At 36.8% G+C, this 25,759-nt stretch overlaps 2 protein-coding genes across 7 annotated transcripts in view; one reads left to right on the top strand and one right to left on the bottom strand.

The window, feature by feature from the left end:
• The window catches only part of SCAMP1 (secretory carrier membrane protein 1), a 39,290-nt gene extending 25,701 nt beyond the window's left edge, over positions 1 to 13,589 (top strand). For both annotated transcript variants that reach the window (XM_082336549.1, XM_082336550.1), the window contains 7 exons: positions 192 to 290; positions 563 to 674; positions 1,192 to 1,320; positions 7,253 to 7,412; positions 9,108 to 9,209; positions 11,085 to 11,202; positions 13,264 to 13,589. In XM_082336549.1, coding sequence (XP_082192675.1) covers positions 192 to 290; positions 563 to 674; positions 1,192 to 1,320; positions 7,253 to 7,412; positions 9,108 to 9,209; positions 11,085 to 11,202; positions 13,264 to 13,428 — 885 coding nt within the window. In that variant the 3' untranslated portion in view covers positions 13,429 to 13,589. The remainder of the gene's footprint in view (positions 1 to 191; positions 291 to 562; positions 675 to 1,191; positions 1,321 to 7,252; positions 7,413 to 9,107; positions 9,210 to 11,084; positions 11,203 to 13,263) is intronic.
• Positions 13,590 to 19,741: 6,152 nt separating this feature from the next.
• Positions 19,742 to 25,759, bottom strand: part of LHFPL2 (LHFPL tetraspan subfamily member 2) — a 133,300-nt gene continuing 127,282 nt past the window's right edge. For all 5 annotated transcript variants that reach the window (XM_082336853.1, XM_082336855.1, XM_082336856.1 and 2 more), the window contains one exon: positions 19,742 to 23,925. In XM_082336853.1, the coding sequence (XP_082192979.1) occupies positions 23,669 to 23,925 (257 nt within the window). In that variant the 3' untranslated portion in view covers positions 19,742 to 23,668. The remainder of the gene's footprint in view (positions 23,926 to 25,759) is intronic.

Raw genomic sequence — 25,759 nt, 5'->3', positions numbered from 1 at the left:
GAACAGTGAACCACAGGATACAGTTAACTTATTTTTCCTAAAGGTTATAAAGATTGCAGGCAGCATATCAGATTTTCAGTTTATCAGTAACACTTCCTTTAAAGCAACCAGATTCATTCTTATAGAGTTAATGAAAAGATGTTTATTGGAATAGGAAACTGTTTCCCTATAATTGTATCTTGTTTTCTTAGCCTCCTCCAGGAAATGTGAAAATGCCTAACGTACCCAGTACCCAGCCAGCAATAATGAAACCAACAGAAGAACCACCTGCTTACACACAAATTGCAAAGGTTTGTCTGTAACTTTCAGGGACTAAGTTCCTTTTAATTATAATTCTTTAAATACACTTCTGGAATAATGTCTTTTATAAATAAGCATTGCTTTCCTAATGATTTATGAAAATTAATACTGCCTTTAAGTAATCAGTTAATGCATGAATTCATGCAATATTAGGTCATTCTTCATCCATAATGCGAGACGCTTAATTATAGAAAACAGACTTGGAATATTTATTTTGTGTTCGTATTTTTTATCAATATCTAATGATGCTTGTTTTATTCAGGAGCATGCCTTGGCCCAGGCAGAACTGCTAAAGCGTCAAGAAGAACTGGAAAGAAAAGCAGCTGAACTAGATCGCAGAGAAAGGGAGATGCAGAGTCTCAGTCAGCAGGGGGGTATGCATGAAAAAAATACTTCTTTAAATTGCAGAAAATTCACTTTTTCGTAGAAACTTTTAGTTTTACAGTGACATTGTGAAACAGATCAAAGAGGGGGTTTTATAATCTCTTCAGGAAAAGAAAGTTTATCTCCCTGGAGACAGTGCATACAGTAAATAAAAACTGGCCTGTCCTGTGCAGATTTTCACTGCCTGTATCTGCTTGTTTTGTGAAGAATTCTCTTTTCTCGTTACTTTATAGGAACTGTCAAATGCCTGCTTAGTGTTTTACATAGATAAAATATTGTACTTTCCTTGATCTGTTTGCACTTCATTGTGTTTTATTTCTGAAGTTTATTTTTGGTATAGTGTGAGGATTGCTGATAAAACTCTTGGGTTTGGGTAGCCCAAATTATCTATATGCTTGTGAAACCCATACATAAAACAATTTGAACAAGTCCAAATGCATATCCCTTTCTAGTATACAGAGATTAAAACTGTATTATAAAGCTCTTTTTTTTTTTTCTGTTTTGCAGGTAGAAAAAATAACTGGCCACCTCTTCCTGAGAATTTTCCAGTAGGTCCTTGTTTCTACCAGGACTTTTCTGTAGACATTCCTGTAGAATTCCAGAAGACGGTAAAGATTATGTACTATTTGTGGATGTGTAAGTATTTTTTTTAAAAGAAAAAAGGAAATGCCCATTCAAACTTGATGATACATACCTGCTACTTTGACTTTTGCAACATCTGTAATAGGAAGTTGTTTTAAATCCAGAAGTCAAAATGTTGAAGTGAAATCTTTTTGTTAGCTTCAATTTTAAAAGTATGGAATTATTTCATAGAAACTTCCACAAAAAAAAAAGGAGGAGGATTATCCTAAGGCAATTTCGTTCTAATATATTGCAGTTTTCTGGTTTAAGTATTTCTGTTGTAAAATGAGCTTTGACCATTTATGAACTTAGAAATAATTTTAGTGTTTTTAGAATCAGCTTATATATTAAGAAATACAGTTCACAATCAGTGTTAGAAGACTTGTGAATTTAAGAAGTATGATATCCATTTGCTTTAATATACATAGCTTTATATAGTTTAATATAGGTTTTTAGTCTATAGTGGAGACTTAGTATCATTTTAGTCTGTTTAAAAAAATAGTGTAAAGTAAATAGTGTAAAGTAAATCAGTCAATGTTAAAACTATCCTTTGAACACCAAGAATGCTGTACACCATCTTTGTGGCATTAATTTTGCCCTCATTCAGGTGCTGTGTTTTGACTGGAGAAATCCTGCATGAAGCAAATGTACAAATGCCACAACATTTATTTCTTCTGCCTTGTCCAGTGTGATGAGAGCCTAATAATTACGCTAAGACCGAGGAAATTCCAAAGATTTAGGTGCTTTGAATGCCTTTAATATACTTTTAGCATACTAAGGGAATGCAAATTTCAGAACTTTTCTGTATTTTTTTCAGGGCTTCAGATTTAGTTAGCAAATCTCTGTAATTTTACTTGTTAATCTGGTAATCTTATTACTGTGATTGAGCCCCATAATTGAAATGCATAAAATGAGCAGTCAGCATTGAATCAAGTGAATTCTACTTCATCATAATCCACAGCTTTCTATATTCATTGCTGGGTCATTAATCTTCAAATAGGCAACTAAATCCACCATAGAATGTGTGACTAGTCACTCATAAATCTGACAGACATTTAAGATTTATATGAAATCTAAGATCAAGTACTCCAAAGTTTTAGGATAGTTACGAATTCTGGCCATTTGCAGGCCTGAGTTCTGAAAGTGCCATATGTTTCAAACACAAGGTGAAGCTGGGCAGTGAGAATTAGAATATTAATACTGTTTTTCCTTCTTATGGCAATAAGTAAAGGAAGTAGCAACGTTATGGTGTTTCAAAATATATAGGAGTGATACTAACATGACAGATTTCCTTCTAGGTAGACTGAGATTTTAACTGAGTCCTTTTGCTCTTTTCCTTCTTTAGCTCAAGTACTCTCTGACTTCGGGATTACTCAGGAAGGAGGAAAAGGGCATAATAAAAGAAAGACAAAATCTATTTCAAGCTTGAAAAAAAAAAAAAAGGAGTACAGAACTCCATGCCTAAGGGCTCGCTGTTGAATCAGTCCTTGTGACTCTTCTTTCCCAGGATCCTATCTATATGGTTTGGTTCTTTTTTTTATTAGAGCGGCTATGCTTCCTCAGTGGAGGCACTTACTACCATAGCAGACCAGCCTGCTTCTGCTTGCTGCTCTACCCTACATTTCATTTCCTCTTCCAGAACTTCCTAGGTCTTTTAAGGCCTAGGGGTTCTGTGAACATAATCACATTTCGATAAATCTAGTACCGTGTGCTCAGCACTTTGTATAGGAGGTTAGTTTTCTTCTTCCTTTTTAGCAGCCCTAGGAACAAGCCTTTCTGTTTTGGTTTTCTGTGCATTTCCATGGGTAGTAGCAATTTATATATCCTTATTCTTGGTCTATATGTATCTGAGGAAACTTTTTTACCTGTTTCAGATCTATATGCTCTTTATCTCAGGAGAAAACAAGTCTGTTTGTGTCCCTATTCCATGAATTCATCCATCTTTTCCCTATTTGTATCAGAAGTCAGAGTCTTCTGATTCCTTGATGTGATTTTATCTTTGCACATGTTTGGTGGGGTTTTTTTTTGGTTGGTTGGGGTTTTTTTTGTTGTTTTTTTTTCCCTCTGAGGAGAGCCTTTTTTGTTTGTTTGTTTTTGCTGACTGAGTGCTCCCATGTTTTTGTGAACTACAGCAATCAATTAGCAATGGCTTCTGTCAGCTGCCAGTGCAGCTTTTGTATTCTATCTTGGTTTTGTGACCATTGCTGTTTTAGTGGCTTGCAGATAGAATGACGGTTTTCCTGGCTCTTTAGCACTAAGCACTACTTCTTAGAGCTTCATATGCTGTTACTAGTGAAATGTCTGATGTCTCTTGACGCATATCTAACACGAAAAATTTTTTGGCTCAGAAGCCTGTGTTTTCCAGCTACTTTCCCCACAGGCTGATAGCATGTACAAAATGAGCAGTACTGATTTTCAAAGAATATTTCTTATTTGAAGTTACAAACGTAAGAGCTGCTGAATCTCATGGAAAGCTTTTGTGGTATTTGGGTTTGTTACTTTATATAGGTTGTGCATGTTTCCGTTTTCTATGAACAAGACTTTTAAAGGTTTTCAAAGAGCAATGACTTAAACTGTAGATTCTCCGGTAGAAAAATAATACCCTAAAGTGCCAACTTTTATGGTATTTTTTCTATTCAGGAGAGTGTCATCTTATCCATCCTTCTGTCTGAGGATACAATCAATAGTACATCTATCAGTTTGTGTTGATGTTTGTTCTGCCTGTCCCCGAGAACCTCCAAGGATGGGCACTTCATGAACTCCCTCCAAGCCTGTTCTAGTGTGTTGCTGTCTTATAATTAGAAGATGTTTCCCTGTATATAATTTAATTCTCTCTTCCTGTGTTGATCTTCCCTGTTCTGTCCACTGTTGTTATAGGGAACACATTTACCCCCGTTAGTCCTGTCCTTTTGGCTAAATTAGCACAGTTTACTCAGCCTTTCTTTGTAGGTTATGTTTTCTAGAGGTCCGATTCTAAAATTCTTGATGCTACACACGAAAAAAACCATAATAATATGGAGTGGACCAAGCAACGAATCTGTAAAACAACAACCAAACAATGTGGACTGTGTCCAGTATTTTAGCTGAAATCCTAATATATGTTGTAGAGAAAAAAAAACCACCTTCACATTTTTGATAGCATGTGCTTATGCTATGTGCTGATCTAAGCCTGTTTCAGAATATATTTTTTTCCTATGGAAAATACTTCTGTCATTTGTAAGGCGTGTTTGCACGTCTTACCCACCCCCTGCCCAGAAAGAGCAGAACAGTCAAGGAACAAAAGCCTAAACTACATTTGAAGCCACTCTGTCCTCCAGGGTTGTGTGTGATCAAACTTCACCAGCTTTGTCCTCACTCATCAGTTCCCTTGTGGCTTCAAAACCCTCCATTTTGTAGGCATCCCATTCCCCTTGGGGCAGTCCATTACAAGGTGACAGTCCAGCTGATTCCTGGGAAGGAGGAATTCCTTTGTCATGTGTCCTAGTGAGAACTTCGGTTTCCCGAGAATACCATCAATAAAACATAACTGAAATGAAACTTTTTACAAAAATATATTTTTTTATACAGTCCTAAATGGGACTGCAAAATAATAATCTCAATAATGTAGATGCCGAATAGCATTGGTGCAACTTGTGGTCTTTATCTACAATTCACTTTTAAACATTAATGGATGATAAAGTGTAGTTAATTAAGACAGGGAATGTATATCTAAGTAGGATTCTTCTGTACAAGTAAGTTTACACTAATAAAAATGAAGTTGAGTCTGAATATGTATTAAACTAATGTAATTTCCCATTGTTCACTCTTATTCTGGCATGAATGCCCTTTTTTTTTAACCTCAATTGCTTCCACAGCTAAACCAGGAGAAGGATTTCTTAGATCATGCTGAGTACTGTATTAGTATTGCTGTGAAGTTATTGTCATGTGCCTTAGGTCATTTCAGCCCCCAGGTGGTCGTTATCTTCTAATAACTTGTATCATGGTTTAAGTTAAAGAGGCAAGTAGGTGGAAGGTACTTAAAACCATTACCCTGAACATAAAAACACCTGTCTGTTCATGCAACAGCAAGCCTTATCCAGGTCACTTAGTGAAGGTGTTGGCTCAAAGAAGAAGTGCCTTTCTGTACCTTGCAGCAGGCAGAGAGAAGGGCAAGTGGAGTGAAGGGAGAATTGTCAGTGAAGTCCCATGTCTTCATCCGTAGCTTGCTGATACTTGGTTTTTACAGCTGAGATTCTCTGTGATAGTAGTCAAGCAGACCCCTATGTTGCTGGTTCCACTGTGCTCATAAGCATCAGTAGTGGGTGTGATGTTTCAACCCTCATCTGCACTGATGGTATTCTTTTAAAACTTGTCCTTTTATCATAAGTGCAATTACAAAAAAGGTAGTAATTTTGGAAAGTTGAAACTCCACCAGAATGTGGATGTTTCTGGTGATCTAGGGGGTCTCCCTGTTTTCCAGTATTGACTAGAAAAAGGAACAATACCCCTTAGTAAGTTTTTCATATTTATCAAAGGAAGGCAGGAATTTGGATTTGTATCCTTTGTTGTGCTTTAGGAGGCATACGCACACAAATTCTGAAATTAGTTGCTTTGCTGACCTCTTGGAACAGTGCTAAGATATGTATATGCATTAAATGCTTTTTATTTAAAAGTACAAAGTTTTCTGATTATGGTGACTCTTAGAGGAAAATATCACTTGTCTGAGGGAAATGTTTTGAGTTTCATCAGCTTTTCATGCAATAATGTGGGTGTTCTGCTTAAAGATTTTTTTCCCACTAAGTTGATTTAGGGCTTATTTAAGTGCTAGTTAAGAGGACAGCAAAGAGTTCGAGGAGTCTTTTTTTCAGCATCTTTATTATCTTGCCCGTTCTTCTGTTAACCTTACATTCCAAGTAGAATGACTAAAATGTTTCTCTGAACTTAAATAAAAAGTCATTATTTGCAAGGAGCAGCTTGTGCACTCTCAATTATAAATACTCTACTTTATCCTGGTCCACAAGGACAGAAACTGTCCTCTGAGATAGCAGAATCACTCCTGAATCACTGGTTATTGCTGAACAAAGAAATTCGTGTTCGTCTTTTAAATCTGGCAGAACTAACTTCTGTGCCAGATAGCACGAAGGTAGTAGTTGTAATGTTTCTTAATACTGCTGTATCTTTTTCTGTTCTAAGAACTAAATATATTTGAAATAAGTTGTGAAGTTGTAATGCCAATGCATTTTCTTTAGTAGAAATTCAATGGTTAACCTGTTAGAAGGTCTGCCAATGTGAAAATACTAGTATTGAGCTAAGAATGGAGCACCAAAAAGGTAGATATTTAAGACCAATGTTATGAAATATTTGAATATGCAATATGTATTAAAGCATCTAGAACAGCTCCTTGCAGATCTTGTTTTACTGAGAAACGTTTTTATTAAGTGGGTTGTTTTGCTTTATTACATGGAAGGCAAAGAGCTTTTCCTTGAAAGATTTTTTTGGAAAATTTTATTTTCAAATTAGAATGTGTACAGTGCTGAATTTGTGATGCATTTTGTATCATTTATAAGCTTTCTCTCCAAAAATATTCAGTAGTCTGTTAGATATCTGTATCCAGTTATTACTGTAGAAAAAGTATCAATTATTGCAGCCGTAGAAACCTCTTTTTTTTTCATCATTTTAAGTTTGAAAAGGTTTTATTTTTATGACAGGGTTTTTTGCTTCACCATATACCTGATAGTACTTGAATTTTCATGTTCAGTACTTCACTTGTGAATACAGGGTTTACCTGAAAGTTAGAAAACTGTATAAAAATCAGTTTATTGCTGAGAGTATTGAGAGGGTATTGACTTAGTGTCAGCATGCTGATGTTTTATTTAAAAATGCTCAGTTTGGGTATTACTTTAACAGTTGTAATAATTCATTGTATGAACATAACTTAATTAAGACTATTTTGCTTTTGCTTCTACAGTCCATACAGTGACACTGTTTCTTAATATCTTTGGATGTTTGGCCTGGTTTTACGTTGATGCTACGCGAGGGGTTGATTTTGGATTGAGTATTCTCTGGTTCTTGCTTTTTACTCCTTGTTCTTTTGTCTGCTGGTACAGACCACTTTATGGAGCTTTCAGGTAACAACTTCAGCTTGACTTAGGATATTTAAAAACTTGTTAAAATGCGTTAACATTTCAGAATTTGCTTGATTATCATTATGATAATTCTTCAATGTGCTTTCATTAGAAACAAGTAGTGTGTTTGCCATTGATTCAGTTGTTGTATTTGAAACATAATGGCAATAGTTAGGACTATCATGGTATATCCTTTAAAGTATTTATAGCTTCTATCATTGACAAAATATTTGCAAGAAATACTTAACTTATTGGGCTGATAGCAATTTTAAAGAAAATTCTCATTAAATCTCAGTCCCTTCACACCAAGAATTTGAGTAGGTTAATAGTTAAGAGTGTCTTAAATTTTTGGCTTCCTGAATGGAGTTCATAAAACTCTACACTTAAAAATCTTACATCATTAAGTGATCTACAGTGTCTGTAATTGAAGTAAACTGAGATTCTTAAGAATTAGTAGAGGAGGTATATAGAAATAAAACAAATATTTTTCCTAGCTTCTAGCAATCTTTGCAGACTTCACAAGTGTGAGGTGTGGTAGCTTTGTGTTTAAGAATAGAATGGTTGGTTTGCATGCAAAATTGAATTTTTTTTTGTTGTTGTGAAAATCAGCATGTAAAGATTCGGAATCCTGTATTCTTACAGTATTTTGGGGGAATTTTTTTTTTACATAGAAGTGATCAGGATATTCTCAGTTAAAATGCACTAATTTTTGTAGAGAAAGTGATGTCCAGAAATTGCAGTTAAGCTTAAGCTTTAGACTAAATGAGATGTTTCTTTTTGCTAACCAAGGAGGTATAGTTATACCCACACATCTTTGAGGAATCATACGGTTTAACTTGCATTTGCTCTCTAGTAAATCCGTAGCTTTTCTTAGTGAATATTGTTTGGAAAAGGAAGTTGTTTCAGTTGCTCAGCTGAAAATGAAATAGTTATTGAACTGAACTGGTTGGATAAATAGAAATGAACAAACCCCCTTCTGCAGGAAGAGCTAATAATGGCAAAATCTGGTTCTGTGACTTAACTAAATGATTTCCTTTTTCTTCACAACTCTGGTAGCAAACATATCATACAATCATTAGTTTTGATAGTAGTAAGTTGAAGCCTTTGAGATTTTGCCTGTACATTTATATTAGTGGTTGTTTGGGGTGGTTTTGTTTTTGTTTTTTTTTTTGGTTTTTTTGTTTGTTTGTTTTTTACAGCAAACCTATTTTGTATATTTTGCTTTTAAGCAACAGCTGCTTCAGTATTCTGGTCTCCACTATGTTTCAGTAATTCCATATTAGATTTTATTTCCTTTTACAAGTAAAATATTTTCTTCCTATCCTGCCAGCACTGTGAACTTCAGTCTGAAAGTGGAGCAGAATTCTGTTCTTCATGCATTGTAGTAGAACTTCTATGTTTAGCCTAAGAAGCCCTGCTGTGTGCTGAACAGAACACTAAGGAATAGTGTCTTGCTGCTATTGTCACCTCTGTTAGAGGTGCAGGTGGCAAAAATACAATATTAAAGAAGAAGGAGGAGCTTTTGTAAAATTAACCCTCCACAAAACCACAGAATTAGTGATACTTCAAGTCACTGTCAATAAATGAAAGCACTTTTCCTTTAGTTAATGCAGAAAAAAATTTTAGATTAGTACTACAGTATTTACAAAAAGTCATTAATTGCCTGGCTGCTTTAATCTTTTTTCCCGCCTCTTTCAGGAGTGACAGTTCATTCAGGTTCTTTGTGTTCTTCTTTGTATATATCTGTCAGTTTGCTGTACATGTACTTCAAGCTGCAGGATTTCAAAGATGGGGAAACTGGTGAGTATTCTGTTTGCTGTAGTGTTGTACTGTATGTAAGACAGACATATTTGATATTGCAACTGCAATACAGTCTGTGTGTTTTTTAAAAAAAAGTCTTGTGTTCACTGGAATTGTTACATTTAGCACTCAAAAAAAGCATTTTTGCTCTTAACTAGGAAAAGTGGGTGAAACATATCCCAAGAGTGTGAGGTACTTCTGTTATTAGGCTGGTCAAATTTTATGCTTCAATGTAAACCACTTTGAACTATTCTTTTATATATTACCTCCTCTATTTTGGTGGCATGTGGAGACGTTGTTTGCCCTATATTTAAGATAAAGACATGAGCAAAACTTAGAGAAAATGAAAATAATTCAGTAATAATATACTATTTACATATTATTTTGTATCATTAGTTATTTCTAATTATATTAATATACTTCATATTTATTAAGGAAACTTATGGCTAAAATTTGAACAGTGAGTCAACAATGTATTTGGGTCAATATAGTCGTATATCTTTGATATTATTTGAAAGGTTATTTGTCCGAGTCAGCTCCTTATTCTGTAGTAGTTGATTTTTTCTTTTTGATGCTTGTAAGTAGATAAGCTTTTACATGAAGCTTTTATGTATATTGTCTTTTATTTGAGTCTTCGAGGTCTAATATTGAGATTTTACAAGGAAAAGCTATTGAGAATCAGTAACCATCCTTGGGGAGAAAACCAACAAACCTGAATTAACTAAATGCATGGTTGTAGTAGCCAGCTGGTAGCACGGAGAGCTATGACTGTCAGTACTGTAGCTGGGTAATGACACTTCTCTGTATCAGTGCTTTTTGCTGCGAACCTCCAAACATGCATAAGGCAGACAAAACAGCATTGCTTTAGAACTGTAGTGTAAGGAAAGATCCTGTTTTATTATTTTTGCTCTTGAATCCGCTATTTTGCTTTTTTATAGACACATTGATTGGCATTAACAAAATAAAAAAAGTATTTTAAACAGCCACTGCTCCAAGTATGTGGGGTGTGCTTTTAATGATACTTGGGTAAGGGGTATGAAAAGTAGCTAGATAATCAGAAAATGCTAATTACAGTTTGGATTTTGGAGTTTTGTGGTAGAGTCCCGTTTGACACATGGGATAGCAAAGCAGTTTGAAACAGGTAGGGGAAAATTTTAAGGTTGTTCGGGTTTACAGAAATTCTTTGCTTTTTTTTTTCTGTGGAAGAATCTTTTCCCTCTTAATGTTTTCTTTTTCTTAAGGCAACCTGCTTTTTGTGGTTTCAGGTTTGATATTGTGTATTTCTGACGGTGTTTCGATTTTGAAGAATGGGGAAACGTTTGAAGTAGATACTGATATACCAGTCTTTTCTGGTAGTTAATCTGATGCTGTCTACTTCAAAAAAACATTATATTAACCTCAATTGAGAAAGTATCACAGTGTGGATACAGTTAAATGAGTCTTCCCACAGAGAAGCTGTGTGTGTGGGGCATGTTTTTGTTCTATATTTGAACAAGTTAGAAGCTATCTTTTTAGGGACATTTTCTCTTCCACAAAACTGTGTAGTCTTAAATCAGTCTGAAATGACAATATGACAAAAAAACCCCCCAAAAATTGATGAGCAACTGTCTAATTTCTCCACAATTCTGCTCAAAGATAATCACCTTTACTACAATTTTTCGTATAGTTTCAGTGTATGGGAAAAATGGACACTAAGCTCTAAAAGCTTATCATAGAACTGAAATACGCTTATGTAAAATTCCCATGACTTTTTCTTCAAAAATATTCAAAGTTGATCAGAACCAGGAGCTGATAAAGCTTCCCTTGTGGTGGATACCTGTGGTCGAATGGTTTACGTGCTGTGCTAGTAATGCATGTCCTTTCTTTTTCCTTCAGTGGGTGGATTTCATCTCTTACCGGTCTGAATAAGAGTATTCCTGTTGGCATTATGATGATAATCATAGCTGCACTTTTCACAGCATCTGCTGTTATCTCATTAGTTATGTTTAAAAAGGTAAGTTACATATTATTCCCCTCTTCCATTTCCTATGTTTAATCTGCTTGAGAGAGGTACTCTCGTATAAAGCCATGGGGATTAAATGATATTCTTAGGGGTCTGCCTTACCTATTAACAACTGTACTTTTTTGCTTATACTGTTGCGGAGTCACAAAATTCTGTTTGTACAGTGCACCTATTTTCTGCAAACTAAAATGGGGAAGGATAGCTCTGAATAAGAGAAATTGGGAGGTAAGCCCACAATGAAAGGGTAGGTGAACGCACTGGACACTATGATTGTACCTGTAGATGCCAGGTTGTAATTTTCAAATCTGTGGTGATTCATCAGGCTGAGTGAAGTGTGATTCAAATGATTGCTAAGTTTCACCTCTTACCAAAATCATTCCCATTAAAATCAAGAGAAGAGGGACATGCCTGGCACCTCAGAAAACGATTTTTATTTCTCTGATTCTATTATTTTAATATTTTGCTGTCAATTAATGATTATGTAGCATGAAAGCTCAAAGAAAGATGCTTTTTTCCCTTGGTTCCTTTTTGTGAATTTCTGTCCAGAAGACCTAAGTTTAGATACTAATGTGCTAATAAGTTTTTGATGTTGTTTAGATAAAATGTAACTGAGAATTCTGATGACGATGTGCTGGCAGTTCTAATGATTCAATCTCAGTTACACTTAAGATTTTCACATACCCAAACTCTTCTGGCCTGTTTACAGTAAGCTAGAAATGTTAAGTGTTGCCTGGAGATGCCCCTTCTCCATATTTGTTTTCTGCATAAATACTCAGGTACAGGAGAAGGAAACAAGGAAGAAAAAATGTATGGTGTAGCATTTTTTTTTTTTTAATGCTCTTCCTACTATATACATCTGGATTGTTTTCAAAAACCTGCATGCTCAGATGTAACCTCGTATATCTTTATGGATGAGAAATAGTCACATTTATAACAAAGAAAAAAATTACAACATTAATTTTCCTGCTACACTTGAATGAAAGTATCTTTGCAATATTATTTGACAACTTCATTGTGACTTGATTGAATATGAGTCAGAAATAGTATTTTAATTTTAATACTCAGGTAATTGGAAGTTACTTAGGATTTGTTTCTTTGTTGTACTAGAGATTATATTCCATATTGTTCAGAGTGTTTGTAAATCATATTGTTTAATACCTCTGCTTATTATGCAGAGCTATTGGTCATCACACTAGTTTAGCAGATATATATCTGCATTATTAGGATATTTTATACCTTTTAATATTCAGTGATAGCTTAGCTTGTTCTTGTAGCTATATCAATGAGAGAAATTAAAATGTTTCTAAAAATTGATGTAGAAGAAAGTTCAGCAAAATGTTACTGACACAGTGGATTCAAAACTACTTTTTTCATTTTGTTTCCTGCTGTTTTTTTTCATATGCACACTTACTTTAATGAGTATGACAAGTAGTACACAAATTGAGACAGAAGACACTTTTGCAAGCTATGAGACCTGTGTTATGCTAAGGATGCAGCCTGTTTGTGTATTTAAATGTCTTATTTCAGACAGTAGAATCATAGAATCGTTAAGGTTGGAAAGGACCTCTGAGATCAAGTCCAACCGTTAACCTCACTGCCTGGTCCACCTAAACCATGTCCCTAAGCACCACATCCACACGTTTTTTGAACACTTCCAGGGACTGTGATTGCACCACTTCCCTGGGCAGTCTGTTCCAATGCCTAGCCACTCTCTCTGTGAAGAAGTTTTTCCTAATACCTAATCTAAGCCTCCCCTGGCACAACTTGAGTAGATACCACACACATTGTAGTAAAGACTTATGAGACACCTCTGAACTTGCAAAAAGTTAGAGGTATTCCTACAGTCAAACTGTGCGTGCAGCAGGGCAATCAAAAGTTGTAGGATTTGTGGGAAAAAAGTCCCATTTACTCATTTCTGGATCCTCCCAAACACATGAGCAAACCAGATTTCCCCACCACACAGTGCTGCTTTGTGTTTGAGACTCTGCTATTAGTCTGCCAAAAAATGGAAGGCTCAGTACCATTTTTTTCACTGCTTTTCCACCTCCCTAGGTGCATGGTCTCTACCGCACGACTGGTGCTAGTTTTGAGAAAGCACAGCAGGAGTTTGCAACAGGAGTGATGTCCAACAAAACTGTACAAACTGCTGCAGCCAACGCCGCATCAACAGCAGCAACCAGTGCAGCTCAAAACGCGTTCAAGGGTAACAGAATGTAGGGAAACGTAAGAAGTCATTATGCTTCTCTTCGACTGTACTTTTCCAGTCACTTATTATATTCCCTAAAAGCCTAGATCAAAATTCACACAGCATGTTTGTCTCTTCTGCAGCTGTGCATGGGTAAAATGGGAAGTGTTTGGTTTATCTTATTATAAATTTATTTATTTTAAAAAGATAACCATTCTTTGCCCTTCTTTAAGATGTTGCATTCTAGAATATAAAGCCTTCCATATTTTGTGGAGGATAATAATTTCAACAGTTGGCCTGAGAATGAATTGTGGTATATAATGATCAAATAAATGTATTAAGAATTTGGAAGGTTTTTTAGTGGTTCACTCCGGTTTTTTTTTTGTTTGTTTGTTTTTTTAACTTCAGGAAAGCACTTTGGATCAATTATTTTTCTTCGTAAGAACTGTTTTCCCTATTTCTACTCTAAGAAGTGGGGTAGACTGACAGATACAGAAAGTTAGGTTTGGCTACTGCTTTTGTAATTTCAGCAGCTGCTGGAGGACAAATACAAGTAGGGTAGATACTATAAATTCTTTTCTTGGGGTTTTTTTAGGATAAGTCTTTTGATATAAACCTGTAAGTTTGCATGAATACTGTTGAGTTATCTGATCTTGTTTAAATAGTGTTTTGGTCCAGAATTTACCCGTGCCACTTTATAATTATAGCGTTTGTTTGTAGCTATTTTCATGGAGTATTCTTTACCTGTGAGAAATGACTATGGTGCATAAACATTCTCTGTAACAGAATGTGTAATGCAGTGTACAGTTTAAGGAAGTTAACTGGTGGTTTCAATCACAGAGCTAAATGATTATATATTTGCTATTTTTAATTTCAGTATTCACGTCTTGGGATAATAATTTTGCTGGAAAAGAAACCAATATTGACTTTTACAACACTAGTTTCTTGGCGCCCTTTCCTCTTCTATGTGCAGTGGTATTTTTGTTGTATTTGGGATTTTTTGGCGTCTGTGTTTTTTTTTTTTTTTTAAGTGTAGATTTGTGTTTAACAGTGGTACTAAATCTCTAGCCTAATCAGTCACTCTGTTTACTGCTGTCCACAAACCTAAATATACAGTATTTAATTTTCTAACAGGAATATCGTTTAAACCCAAGCTTTTTAAACAATGGCATTTAACAGATACTTGAATTCCTTTTAACATTAACTCAGCCATCTCTGTGATGTGATTTAAGTTTGGGAGAAAAAGCTTTTAAAATATTTTGAGTTGGAAAAGTGAGAAATCTTCATTTTTAACAAAGTTAAATTTTAACTCATTGAACCGGAGGCCTAAGAGGTTAAATTGGTGCTGTGGAACTGAACAATCCATAATGGTACATACCATCATAATATTCTAGAATATAATCAGGTCTTAGTATAAGGTCATGTTTCTCTCCTTTGAAGACTACTTATATTCTTGGATTGCCTCATGAGTCTCATGCACAATATTTGGGCTGTTTTTTCAAACTCTGTTATTAGAAGACAAAACCAGGAAGGGCCACATCCCACAACTTGTGTAAGTATACACTGTGGCTGAAATGAACTCAGCTCTTAAGGTGAATCACCTTTACTAGGACAGCATAAAATTCTGAGGCCCCTCCATGTCCTGATTGTGGACCGACTTTCATGGATGCTTTTTCACTACACTGTATTCATAATAACAGAAGAGCATTACAAAAAATAAAACCCCTAGCTTAATCCCTGGATCAGTGTGGTACTGTTAGCATGAAGTCCCTATTAGTCTTCTTTCTTTAAATCCAACTTTAATTTGGATATATGTCATAGTTTCACCTATGCTGAAGTTCCTATTAATGAATATACTTGCTTCTAAATGTTCCCTGCATCATAAACTTAAAAGCAATTCAAATATTCTGTGTAGTAGGGGCTCTAAAATTTCATACTAGTGGACTTGCTAGCATTGAACTTAAATTTGTGTGGAATGTTATTAAAAGTTTTCCAGATAACAACCACTTTTTTCTGTTGAGGTCAGGCATTATGCTTCTAGCAGCTGTATATAAAGATTGTTCTTTTCATTATCTTTTAAACTTAACTTGAGGGTTTTATCTAGGAACTGTACTATGAATTACTTTTAAATCTAAATTTAAGCAATTCTCTTGATATCTCTTGGCTAGGAATCCCAGGGACATCATCCTTGCAATTTAACTTAAGTTGAAGATTGCATAATAACATGCGTTACCAGAATATATTATGGAAAAAAACATTAGGAATAAAACCTGAATTTGGCAGGTAAATTTTTTTTCCCAAATGTTTAAAGGCTTTTTGAGAAAACATATTTAATGTTCTGTGTATAGGGAGCATTGATTTGTAATGTCATGGGTTGAATGTATGGATTTAAACCTTCTAAGTGAAATTCAAGGTTCAGTTACACGTGAATTGTCTAAACCAGAAATCTCTGACACTTTGCTGCCCAAAAGGGAGGGAGAAGTTTGAATTTAGCTTTGACAACAGAAGGCTGATATTTGTTAAAATATTTTATACCTAACAAAACTAGATTTTACAGTCTCTTATTAATTAAGCGGAGTATGGCGCCCACTTAAGTTGTCATTTTGTAGTATTGTGGCAAATTGAATACAAAGTATGAAGTTTAAACACTGGAATGTCTGTAGTCATTGATCTGTAATTTAGGAGTTGGTTTTATTTATCTGAGAGATGTTTGTATATTTTGTAAATTACTAACAATGCTCTGCCATCCTGGTGAATGTCATGGTTCTGTACAAATGCACTTCTTCTGTCCCTCTGTTGCATGTCTGAGTAGTTCAGAAGTTTTGTATATTTATTGTATTAACACAGTGTCATATAATAAAAAAAGACTTTTTTCCTGGGTGTTTGCTCTGTATAGTTTTGACCAATACAGGGATTTTTCTTCTAAAAGTCAGGATAATGTCCAGGGTGGATGATTATGTAAAAGTCTCACTTGGTTTTTATAATTCTGTACATAAATGCTGTAATTCTGCTGAAACGGGGAAGCAAAATGTCCACTGTCAAAATAATACGTTAGGGTATTGAGAATTAGTCTACTCAACTGTTACGAAGAAAATTCTGAAAGACTTGCAGCCCACTTTCTTGTGCTGGAAACTCACGAGGGTTAAAATCTAAACATGTTCTGTCATTACTGAATTAAATTCTACAGGTATTAAGTGAATCCTAAACACTATTGAAAGTAAAACGAAGTTACCAAAACCAGCATTGCTTTGGTAGTATTTATTTTCCTAACTGCTGCCTGTGAATTGACGTTTCTGTATCACTGCTGTGTCTTGCTTTTTCTTTTCTTTTTAGGTGCTATCAGTCTTGATTTTTTTTTTTTTTTTTTCTCCATATAATATCATCTGTAACACCTGCTTTCCAGTACTGAATTCATTACTGGGTTTTCTTTGAAGACCGACTTCATCTAGACCACTGTGATGTAGTTATGTTTGCAAACACACAATACAGAGAACAGTGCTCTGAGGTACAGTCGGGATTATTTTGGGAGATAGCAGACGTGAGTTTTTGAAGACACTTGGACATGCGTGCATCATTTAGTAGTGAAATTCTTCATCCACTTGATCTGTTTCTTTGTAATTTACAGATCTAGGATAGCAGTAGCAGCAGACTATAGGAACAGGTTTTGTACTTTCTTGTAAATGGTAAGCACAATTGTGCACCATGATCCCATCATGTTTTGTGGTTAGAATATTACACAACTTAAGTGCTGTTGTAGGGAGATAATTCCTCTGCTTTGCTGAGGCTAGTTTTCCTCAAGAACTTGTAAGCCTGAAGTTGGGAAGGCATGCACACACACAGAAACCAGCACAGGGAAGAAAACTGTGATTAAAAATACTTAGTGATACTTCTGGAAAGGTATTTCTGTCAAGAAAAAGGCATGCACCTAGAGCATTCTGGTTATGAATCAGTAGTAAGGCACAGTGGATCAGATAATTAAAAAAAATGTGTTAGATTTCACTCAGTTACATTAAAATGTGTAAGAATTAGTTTGTACTTTTCCCCCTACAAATTAATTTTATGTCTGCAAGTAGCTTTTATTCTCATCAGTAGAAAAATCAGGAAGACTTACAAAAGAAGTGATGCAGATTTCCTACCTCAGCAGCAGAATACTAGTTTAACTTTACGCTCAGATTAAACTAGATACCACGTCACACACTTCTGAGGGGGAAAAAAAAAAAGCATTGATGGGAAGTATGACTGGTGGATCATGCTGCCATACATTCTGTTCTGGGAAAAAAGAAATTACTCGTCCAGCTGGTTAATGGAAGCATATGCAGCTCGTTTATTTTTGTTGGATGAATGGATAGTGATTATACCAAACAACAGTGCTTTTAATTTGTTTGTTTTACCGTCTGTCAATACACTTGGTGCTGTGATGTGACTAAATAATGTGTGTATAACATGTACTGTCCTGCTTCATTGCGTTGGTACACGTTGCTGTTACACCACTCCGAGGTGAAGGAGAACACTTCAACACCGAGGAGCTGCTGTACAAAGCGTTGAGAAGACCAGGTGTTACTTCTTTGTACCCGCGGTTGAGGAAGGGAAACTTTCACCTGGCGAGACGGGAAATTTCAGAGGCTGATTTTTGGTGGTAAAGCTGGAGGTTGTGTTAGTAGTTGGCAGTGTGCTTGGAACAGGGCCGCCGCAGGCCTGGAAAACAACAGCCTGCCTGAGAATCTGGTTACTTGTGACTGTGCACCCAGCTTTCCTGCTGTGCAACTGCGTCCAGCCAGAGCTGGGTAGGATCTGCTGGCTGGAGCCCAGGCCATTTTAAAACCAGCTGCCTCTGACCACTGATGCCTCTGCGGCATCAGCTGCTCTGCCACTGTTGCAGCTGACAGTGCTGCAAGTAGATTTTACGATGTTTATAGCCTCATTAAATAAGCATGTATCGTCTGAGCCGTAGTCATCACACACATGCCAAAGCACGCGTTGCCGTTTTGCAGTGCAGGGGTGTTGTCTTTGCTATGTATGTATTTTTGATGTTTTAGAGGAAAAAAGTGGATATGCTGGATTGGGCAGTGGGGTGATACTTTTTGTCCAAGGTAAGAGAGCAGTTGGAAGTGGTCAGAATAATGCGATTAAATTTGGAATTATTTTTTCTTCACCTTTCTCAGCTAGACCAAATTACTGATCCCACTGCATCTGAGGAATACCTAAAGCTGGTTAGGGACACTGATTCCTACACTCAGAATTTCACTGATATGAAGATACCACAAATCAAATAGACAGCATCTATTTGAAAACAAGCTTTCAGTCAATCACAGGAGCAAGACATCATCTTTATATTCCTGTCCCTCTGATATTAATAATGCACATTCACTTTCTCATTGCATCACCATTCTAAACCTGCTGGAGCTTGAGGAAGAAGTTACTAGAACACAGAAATCTGTAACAATTCACATAGTGAGAGATTTGAACTCTGCTATTGCCAGCTCCATTAACTGTACTGAGAAAGGGAGGTAATATTTTTAGCTCTACAAATCAGTACTTTGTAATTTCTTTTGGCAGTATTTTGTATTTGTAGAAAAACTGCTGTATCTATACCTGCTTTGAAATCCATAAAGGTGACTGCTGTGGTGGTGCACTGAGCAGCACCTATCCCTTAACTTCTTCTGGACTGTAGGTTTCTCAGTGTTCCAAGTTTTAACCAGGAGCTACTTCTTGGAAGTTTAGAAACTGTTAGAAATGTAATTAAACTAAATGCAATTAATTATATGTAAATGTAACAGAAATGGACCATAGCAACTACGAGACCAAAGTGACATCCTCACTTTCCTTTAAACTTCTGAAAGCCTTACTCCTAGTTTTGTCTTAAATTTGCTTAGAGAACAGTATGCAGCCTCGCTAGTGTTTGTCAAGTTACAGGAGAAAGGTAAGGCACATTGTGGCGAACGCCATTTTAAAAGTCTGTGTGATTAAGCAGTATTTGTTTACAACCTTTGCTGCCCCTTTTCATGAGAAAGGAACTGCAGTGCTTTAGTTGCAAAATGAAAAACATTTGTCAGACTTTCAATTAGAAAGTCTCTTTAATGCAACTGTATTGTGTAACATGTAGCTACACTTTCAGATCACGTACTTTTTGATCAGTAAGTGGTAATAATTGTTGAAGTCAGATGGCAGTCTGAAACACTAACAACATCAGTGGGCTGGGATCTTAAATGCTATTAAAGCTACAATTAAAGCTACCTTGCTGTGGCTCAACTTGTCCAATATGTTTGAATTAAGGTAGTCAGACTCCTGTTAAAGTTTGAAAACTCACATTTTAATTGAAATTTAGATTAAAAATAACACATTAGGTACATCACTCATGCTAACAAATGTACATAGTGGTGACTCAAGAACAGAAAAACAGTACCACAAATAAACCATGGCTCAAAACCTACTCTAGCTGGATCGCCACAGCTGCTCTTCCTATACGAAGTGGCTGCGGTGTATACGTTGCTGCCATGCTCTGCCTTTGTTGGGCTCTGTCCTTTCCTTGAGGTGGGCACCAGCGCCCACTGTGTTCAAGGAAGACTTGAACTCCTCTCCCTTTACCACTAGGAGGTGAGATACTCTGATGTGGGGTAACAATGCAAAATGGAAATTACTCGGCTGAAAAAAATCTCAGAATCCAGAGAACTTTATTGAGTAACATAGATACAAAGGTGATACAGACAACCCAGAAATAGCTCAGTAGCAATATTTTTTGCAGTGCCACATTATAAATAAAGCACATTAAGAAACCTTGCTGAGCCTTTTCAGCTTTTAGATTGTATGTTGCCAGAGACGGACACAGTTTCACATTCGAATTGTCTGTATTACATAGATACACGAGTATTTCAAATCACTCTAGAAGAGATTTTTGTTAAATCTTTAAGCTACTATTGCTACTATTGTATTAATCTTCAAAATCAGTGATTCTATTGCATTACCTTATGCTTTAGTTTATCCACACCACCAAAACTCCAGCCACTTCTTCCCTGGGAAGTCCTTTTTAAAATATCTTGTTTAAAAGCAATAACTAAGGGGAAAAAAAAAACCCACAACAAAACCCATTCCTGGTATTGCACATCTCACACAAGTTTGTGTATATATATATATATATTTTAAATATGCTACAATTTAAAAAAGAAAAAGGTCTATGGCACTTTATAGAATACAAGTTTACGAAGTCAATCAAACCACAGATGTTTGAAGAATTCTTCAATACCACAAAAACAAAGTTAAACTGAACTAATTGGCACACAGGTTTTAAAGAATCCACAGCAAATTCTTCTAGATCCTATGCAGTGCATGTACATTAAGAAGCAGTTACGCTCTGCAGCCCCCTCATGAAATTAATTAAATTAGCTTTAAGCTGATTTTTTTTTTTTTTTTCCTTCTTTTCCCCTCAAAATATCTTTGAAAGCTACTGCTGAGGTGAACTTCAGGAACAACTTTAAGCAGCTGTCAAATTTAATGAGTGCACCCTACACCTGAAAACCTCATCCAGAAAAAAAATCTGCAATATATACCATCTTATCACTTGCTAGAAAAACAGAACCCTGAGAAAAGAAATTCTGATTTTTTTTTCTACGTTTCTTCCCAGCCTGTCTTCTATCTGTGCTATGTGATGAACATGGATATTCTTGCAAGTTAGTTGATTATGTTGTTGCAGAGCAAGTTGATAGTATACCAGCAACAAGCAGAAAAGCTGGTTCTTGTTTACAAATGCAAAGAAAAGCAAAACATGCCACTGAAAATACCTCCTTTGTACTTAAGAACAGCACTATTAAAATTTTTTAAGCGTTCTGTAGCTCACAGCAGAGGTCAGCTAGTAATGTAAATGGAGGTTGGTCATTGTTTACTTCTAAGCCAAAGCAGTATATGCTCTCTACACCTTTTGGAAGAACTGACCTTTGAGTAATCAAGTGCTCAAGCTAAAGCAGCATTTGTCACCCTAATATAGCGTCAAGATTTGTTGGCAGTGGCACCATGGACACTGGATTGCTATCCACCTAAGAAAAGCTAAAACTAAATCTATTTCAGAATTAATTTTCAGCTGATTCATAAGTGACCCAATTCTTCCTAGGCCCCCTTCCCAACTGCAGAGCCCGGCCTCTGGGGCCTCTGGGGCACAGGCGGTGCGGAGGGGGTGAGTCGCCTTGCAGCTGTGCTGGGCCTGGGCGCAAGCCCCGTGCACGCCCGCCAGGTGCGGTGTGTGTACATACGGGAAAAGAACAAGGAGAAGAACACGGGTAGGTGCGGACAGGATGTGCTGGCTGTGATTTCTGTCCTCAGACACCACTTCGTGCTAGTAATTTTGATTGGTTAAAATCTTGCTCTGTGCAGGCAGTTGGCAGAAATGGTTCCAGACCATAACTTTTGGTCTCTTTAAATTAAATATTTAAAAGAAAAGTGAATTACCCGTTTTAAACTAGAATACGGTGGACGTGGGTTGCAGGAGCAGGTGAATGCAGGAAAAGGCTAGACTAAAACAATCCCTTTTTACTATTGGCAGAAGCTGACCTTGTTCGTTGCACAGCGGCTCAGAGATCACCTCCGTATCCATCCGGCACGTGGCTGGAAGGTGCACTGGGCACAGACACGTGCAGGCTGGGAGCTGGGCCTGGCTTGCTCCCTAGATCAGCCGGGCCGGAGGGGTGCCCTGACAGCGCGACTGCCAGCGTTCACCTGTGCTCGAGGCTGGCCCTGGGCTCGCAGTCGTGACTGCTGAACAGCTCTTGTATTGCGAATCACTTGAGCAGTGTATTGAAATTAGCTATCTACCTGTACAGAAACAATGATTTTTTTAATACCTATAAATAACTAATGGCACACTTTAAGGGACTGACCAGGCGTAAACAAGAATCTCTGCTCTATATTATACAGTGAAGTGATGGAGAGCAACACTGTCACTGGATGATGTTAAACTACCAAGAAGTATTTCATCAGAACTACTTCTTAGATGAATTATCCCCACTGCTCCAATGGCACAGTTGCATCATTCCTTTATTTTTTAAAATACCTTTTAAATTTGTTTTCAGAAGTAGTCCTAGTAAGTGATGCAACACCACAAGTAATACAACTGACTGCCTTTGAGAAAGGAATGTCATTTGTGGCAAGGTATGTTTTATTTCTGCTGATTTAGTTGGAAAAGGGTCCATACTACATGCTGTTTAAAAAAAAGAGGGAAAAGGTCTTCCCAGCCATGTAGAATTTGGCAAGACTTCCTGAAAAATGTAAATTTCTGAAGGACTCATGTAGCTCTGGGTCATGAGACAGACTGATCTGTGGGCTAGGAAAAAGGTTTCACTGGCAAGAGAAAGAATAATACTGTTGAAGTCCAACATGTGATCTACATTTGTAGGAGAGGCTACAGCCCAGGCCAGGCTGTTGGCATTCACACCATAACGCCCAGGGGAGTTGTCATCTGCTTGGGATTTCAGGAGTTTTCACAAAGGCTGTAGAAATATCTCTAACAATGGTTATTTCAAACAATTTTATCAGAATCAGGGGAAAGCCAGTGTAACAACAGCTTCTCTCTCTAGTCAATGGAAACAAAATCATTTACCTGCTAAGTAACAAGTGGCACACACCTTGCACTATAAGTTTCAGGACAAAGAAACCTGGCAGGGACTCAACTTTTTAAATGCTTAAAGATTGGTGTAAACCGCATCATGTTAAATTTGCTTTCTCCAACATATACTTACTATCCGAGAAGGCACTGTACTTTAAGGAAGTTCAATATCAAAAAGCACCTCAGTGAAAAGTATGGTACCAAACCAGGTGGTGGTGAAATATTCACAGGGGAGGGGAGCCCTTGGAAACAAAGCCTAATTAAAACAGGCTTTTCTTTTGTATAAGAAAAAAAGAAAATGTGCTGGCTTTTATTATTTTAAATCCAAGTTCTTCAAAGTGACCAAGGTGGGTAAGGCAATCTGATCAATCAGAATTTGTCAAACTACAACATTCCTGCTATGTACACATGATTCCTCACCTCCCCAGTCAGATTACTACATTCCACTCTATCCTGATAATAGAATGAAACTAAAAAAATCCCCAAGTATTTACATTCTGCTTTCTTGGAATTCTTTCTCTGATCCTCCGTGCCCAGCAAGAACGAAAGACCATTTCAGTAGTTCAGTGCTGGAATGCATGGGGCTCAATCACACAAATGGTAGAAACAGGTAAGCGGATCTGCTCATCCAGTCAATGGAAAGCAGATTGAGATCCAGGCACTGGTATTTTTCCCCACTGGAGTTAAAGGAGGCAGATAAGGTTTTTTCCTTCTTCTATTTCTTCTTGCACTTTGTCACTGGATGTGGCTATTTCAGCTTGCGCCGAGAAGACTGCACAGATGAACGTCAGAATAGTGCCACCAATAGCTGTGTAGAAAGCCCAGCCCAAGGAGCAGTCTCCTAGTTTGTAAGCAGAAGCATAAGGTCCACAATAGCTTATTGCTTTCTGGCATCCCCAACCTGCAGGGTAAAGTATCAAGCCTAAGATAAGGAAGAGGCCTAGAAATAAAAACAGAAAGAAGTTTAACAAATGATCAGTTTAACACCAAATGCAACACATGTAGTAACAGTTAACATGGTCACTACTCACCCCTAAGTACCAGGATTATGAGAAGACCCTTCCTCATCCATCCAATCTTCCTTTACTGATTGTTCCTGACTATATACTGTGCAGTGTTTTATCTAAATTTGGAGCTATCCTGTGGTTTTTCTTATGAAAGGCTTATTTCACATGATAATGGCCTAGTTCCCAATTTTAATCTCTGTATTCCTTCTACATTGTTTGTTTTCACACATTATTGCTAGGTATACAGAGCTTGCAAAACATTCGAGCATCTCTACCTACTGTTCATACTTCCACTTTCCAAATACTTGGGAATGTTTGCATCCACTTTTCAGTTTGTGTTTAGCTAGCCCTCATTCAGCTTTATTTAGTCATTCATCATAAACATTTTTGCCTGTTTTCCTCTGGATTTTTCATACTTTTTTTTTTTTTTTCTTCCCCAGGCAAGAAAATCAATCTCACCCTGCATCTGCTTATTTGGCCACATTAGGACATACAGCAGAAAAATAATACTGCCAGTTCAGTAAGCTGCTTTCGTAACGAAGAGATTCTGGAGTCAGCCCCATACAAACAGATCTGAGTACCCAGGGCCAGTGCATAGGTAACGCTGGGATCCTGTGCACAGGCAATCGACTGCTGCAGAAGGAAAGCACAGTTCTAGTGATGCAGAAGCAAATGCCTCAACTCCCCATCTTGCTAACTGCCCCAACACCCTGCCGTGCCTCAGGCCTGAAGTAAAAAGCTCAGACTAGATGTTTTGCCCATCTGCTCATCTCCCATATTCATAGTTTTCTCTCCTGTGAGGACCAATATTTATCTAAGCAGTGAAGGGCTTCATTAGGGAAATTAAAAGTCACATGCATACGTGATGTGTGTTTGCACAAAAATGAGAGATTTAATCAAAATGCCTAATATGCTAGTGGCTACAGTGCTCTCTTAGACCTGCTAAAAAAATCACAGAGAGTTAAAAACAGATCTCCCTCCTACAAGGTATGTAGGAAGGAGCTAACCATCAGGACAGCTCATAGGTATCAAAATTTGCTTTCTGTTTTCTTTAAAATTTTATTCAGAGGAATTATGTTTTTGCTTAAACACAACCAGTTTATCCAGAAAATGAATACAGCCTTCCGGATCCCATAAATATTACCAATTTATTTGTCCTGCACTGTAAAGCCCTTTATTCAACCTGGCATGTTGATGAAAATAGCTGGTAAAGGTGCTGTCACCTTCTAGAATTGGGCTGAAAGTTGTGCTTTTTATGTATGGTGCTGGTTCATCCATTAGATTTCATCTAATCCCAAAATTTCTACCAAGTAATAAAATAATAGAAAACAGTCCTCTTTTCTTCCCTATACTAAGAGATTACCAAGAACAGCTGTAAAAACTTGTTTGCATCTTCTTCAATTCAGTTAGACTAGCCTATTCTGCAGTACGTTAGGTTTCCTTAATTGTTCGTTTAAAGAAATTCAGCTAGATGAAAGAAAACTTCCTCACTAAGGAAGAAAAGCTGGGTCCTAGCTAGTAAGCAGTTAATATACACAAAATGCAAAAACCATCATCCAACTGTCTAAAATTAATGTCTATGAATGCCAGACATTTCACAAAGGAAAGTCCTTCCTCCAGCGTTTTTCTAACAATGACACAACACCATGGGCATGAATGAACTAAATGTCATTATTCTTTGGGGTGGCAAAATCCATTAGTGAGTAATATCCATTCTCTGTGAATGAATTTCATCACTGCTTACATTTAAGAACCAATGACAAATTT

The sequence above is a fragment of the Platalea leucorodia genome (genome assembly GCF_965183815.1).
Source record: "Platalea leucorodia genome assembly, chromosome: Z".
NCBI classification, from domain to species: domain Eukaryota; kingdom Metazoa; phylum Chordata; class Aves; order Pelecaniformes; family Threskiornithidae; genus Platalea; species Platalea leucorodia.
Note: the sequence above shows the minus strand (reverse complement) of the source record. Positions and strands in the feature narration are given on the sequence as shown.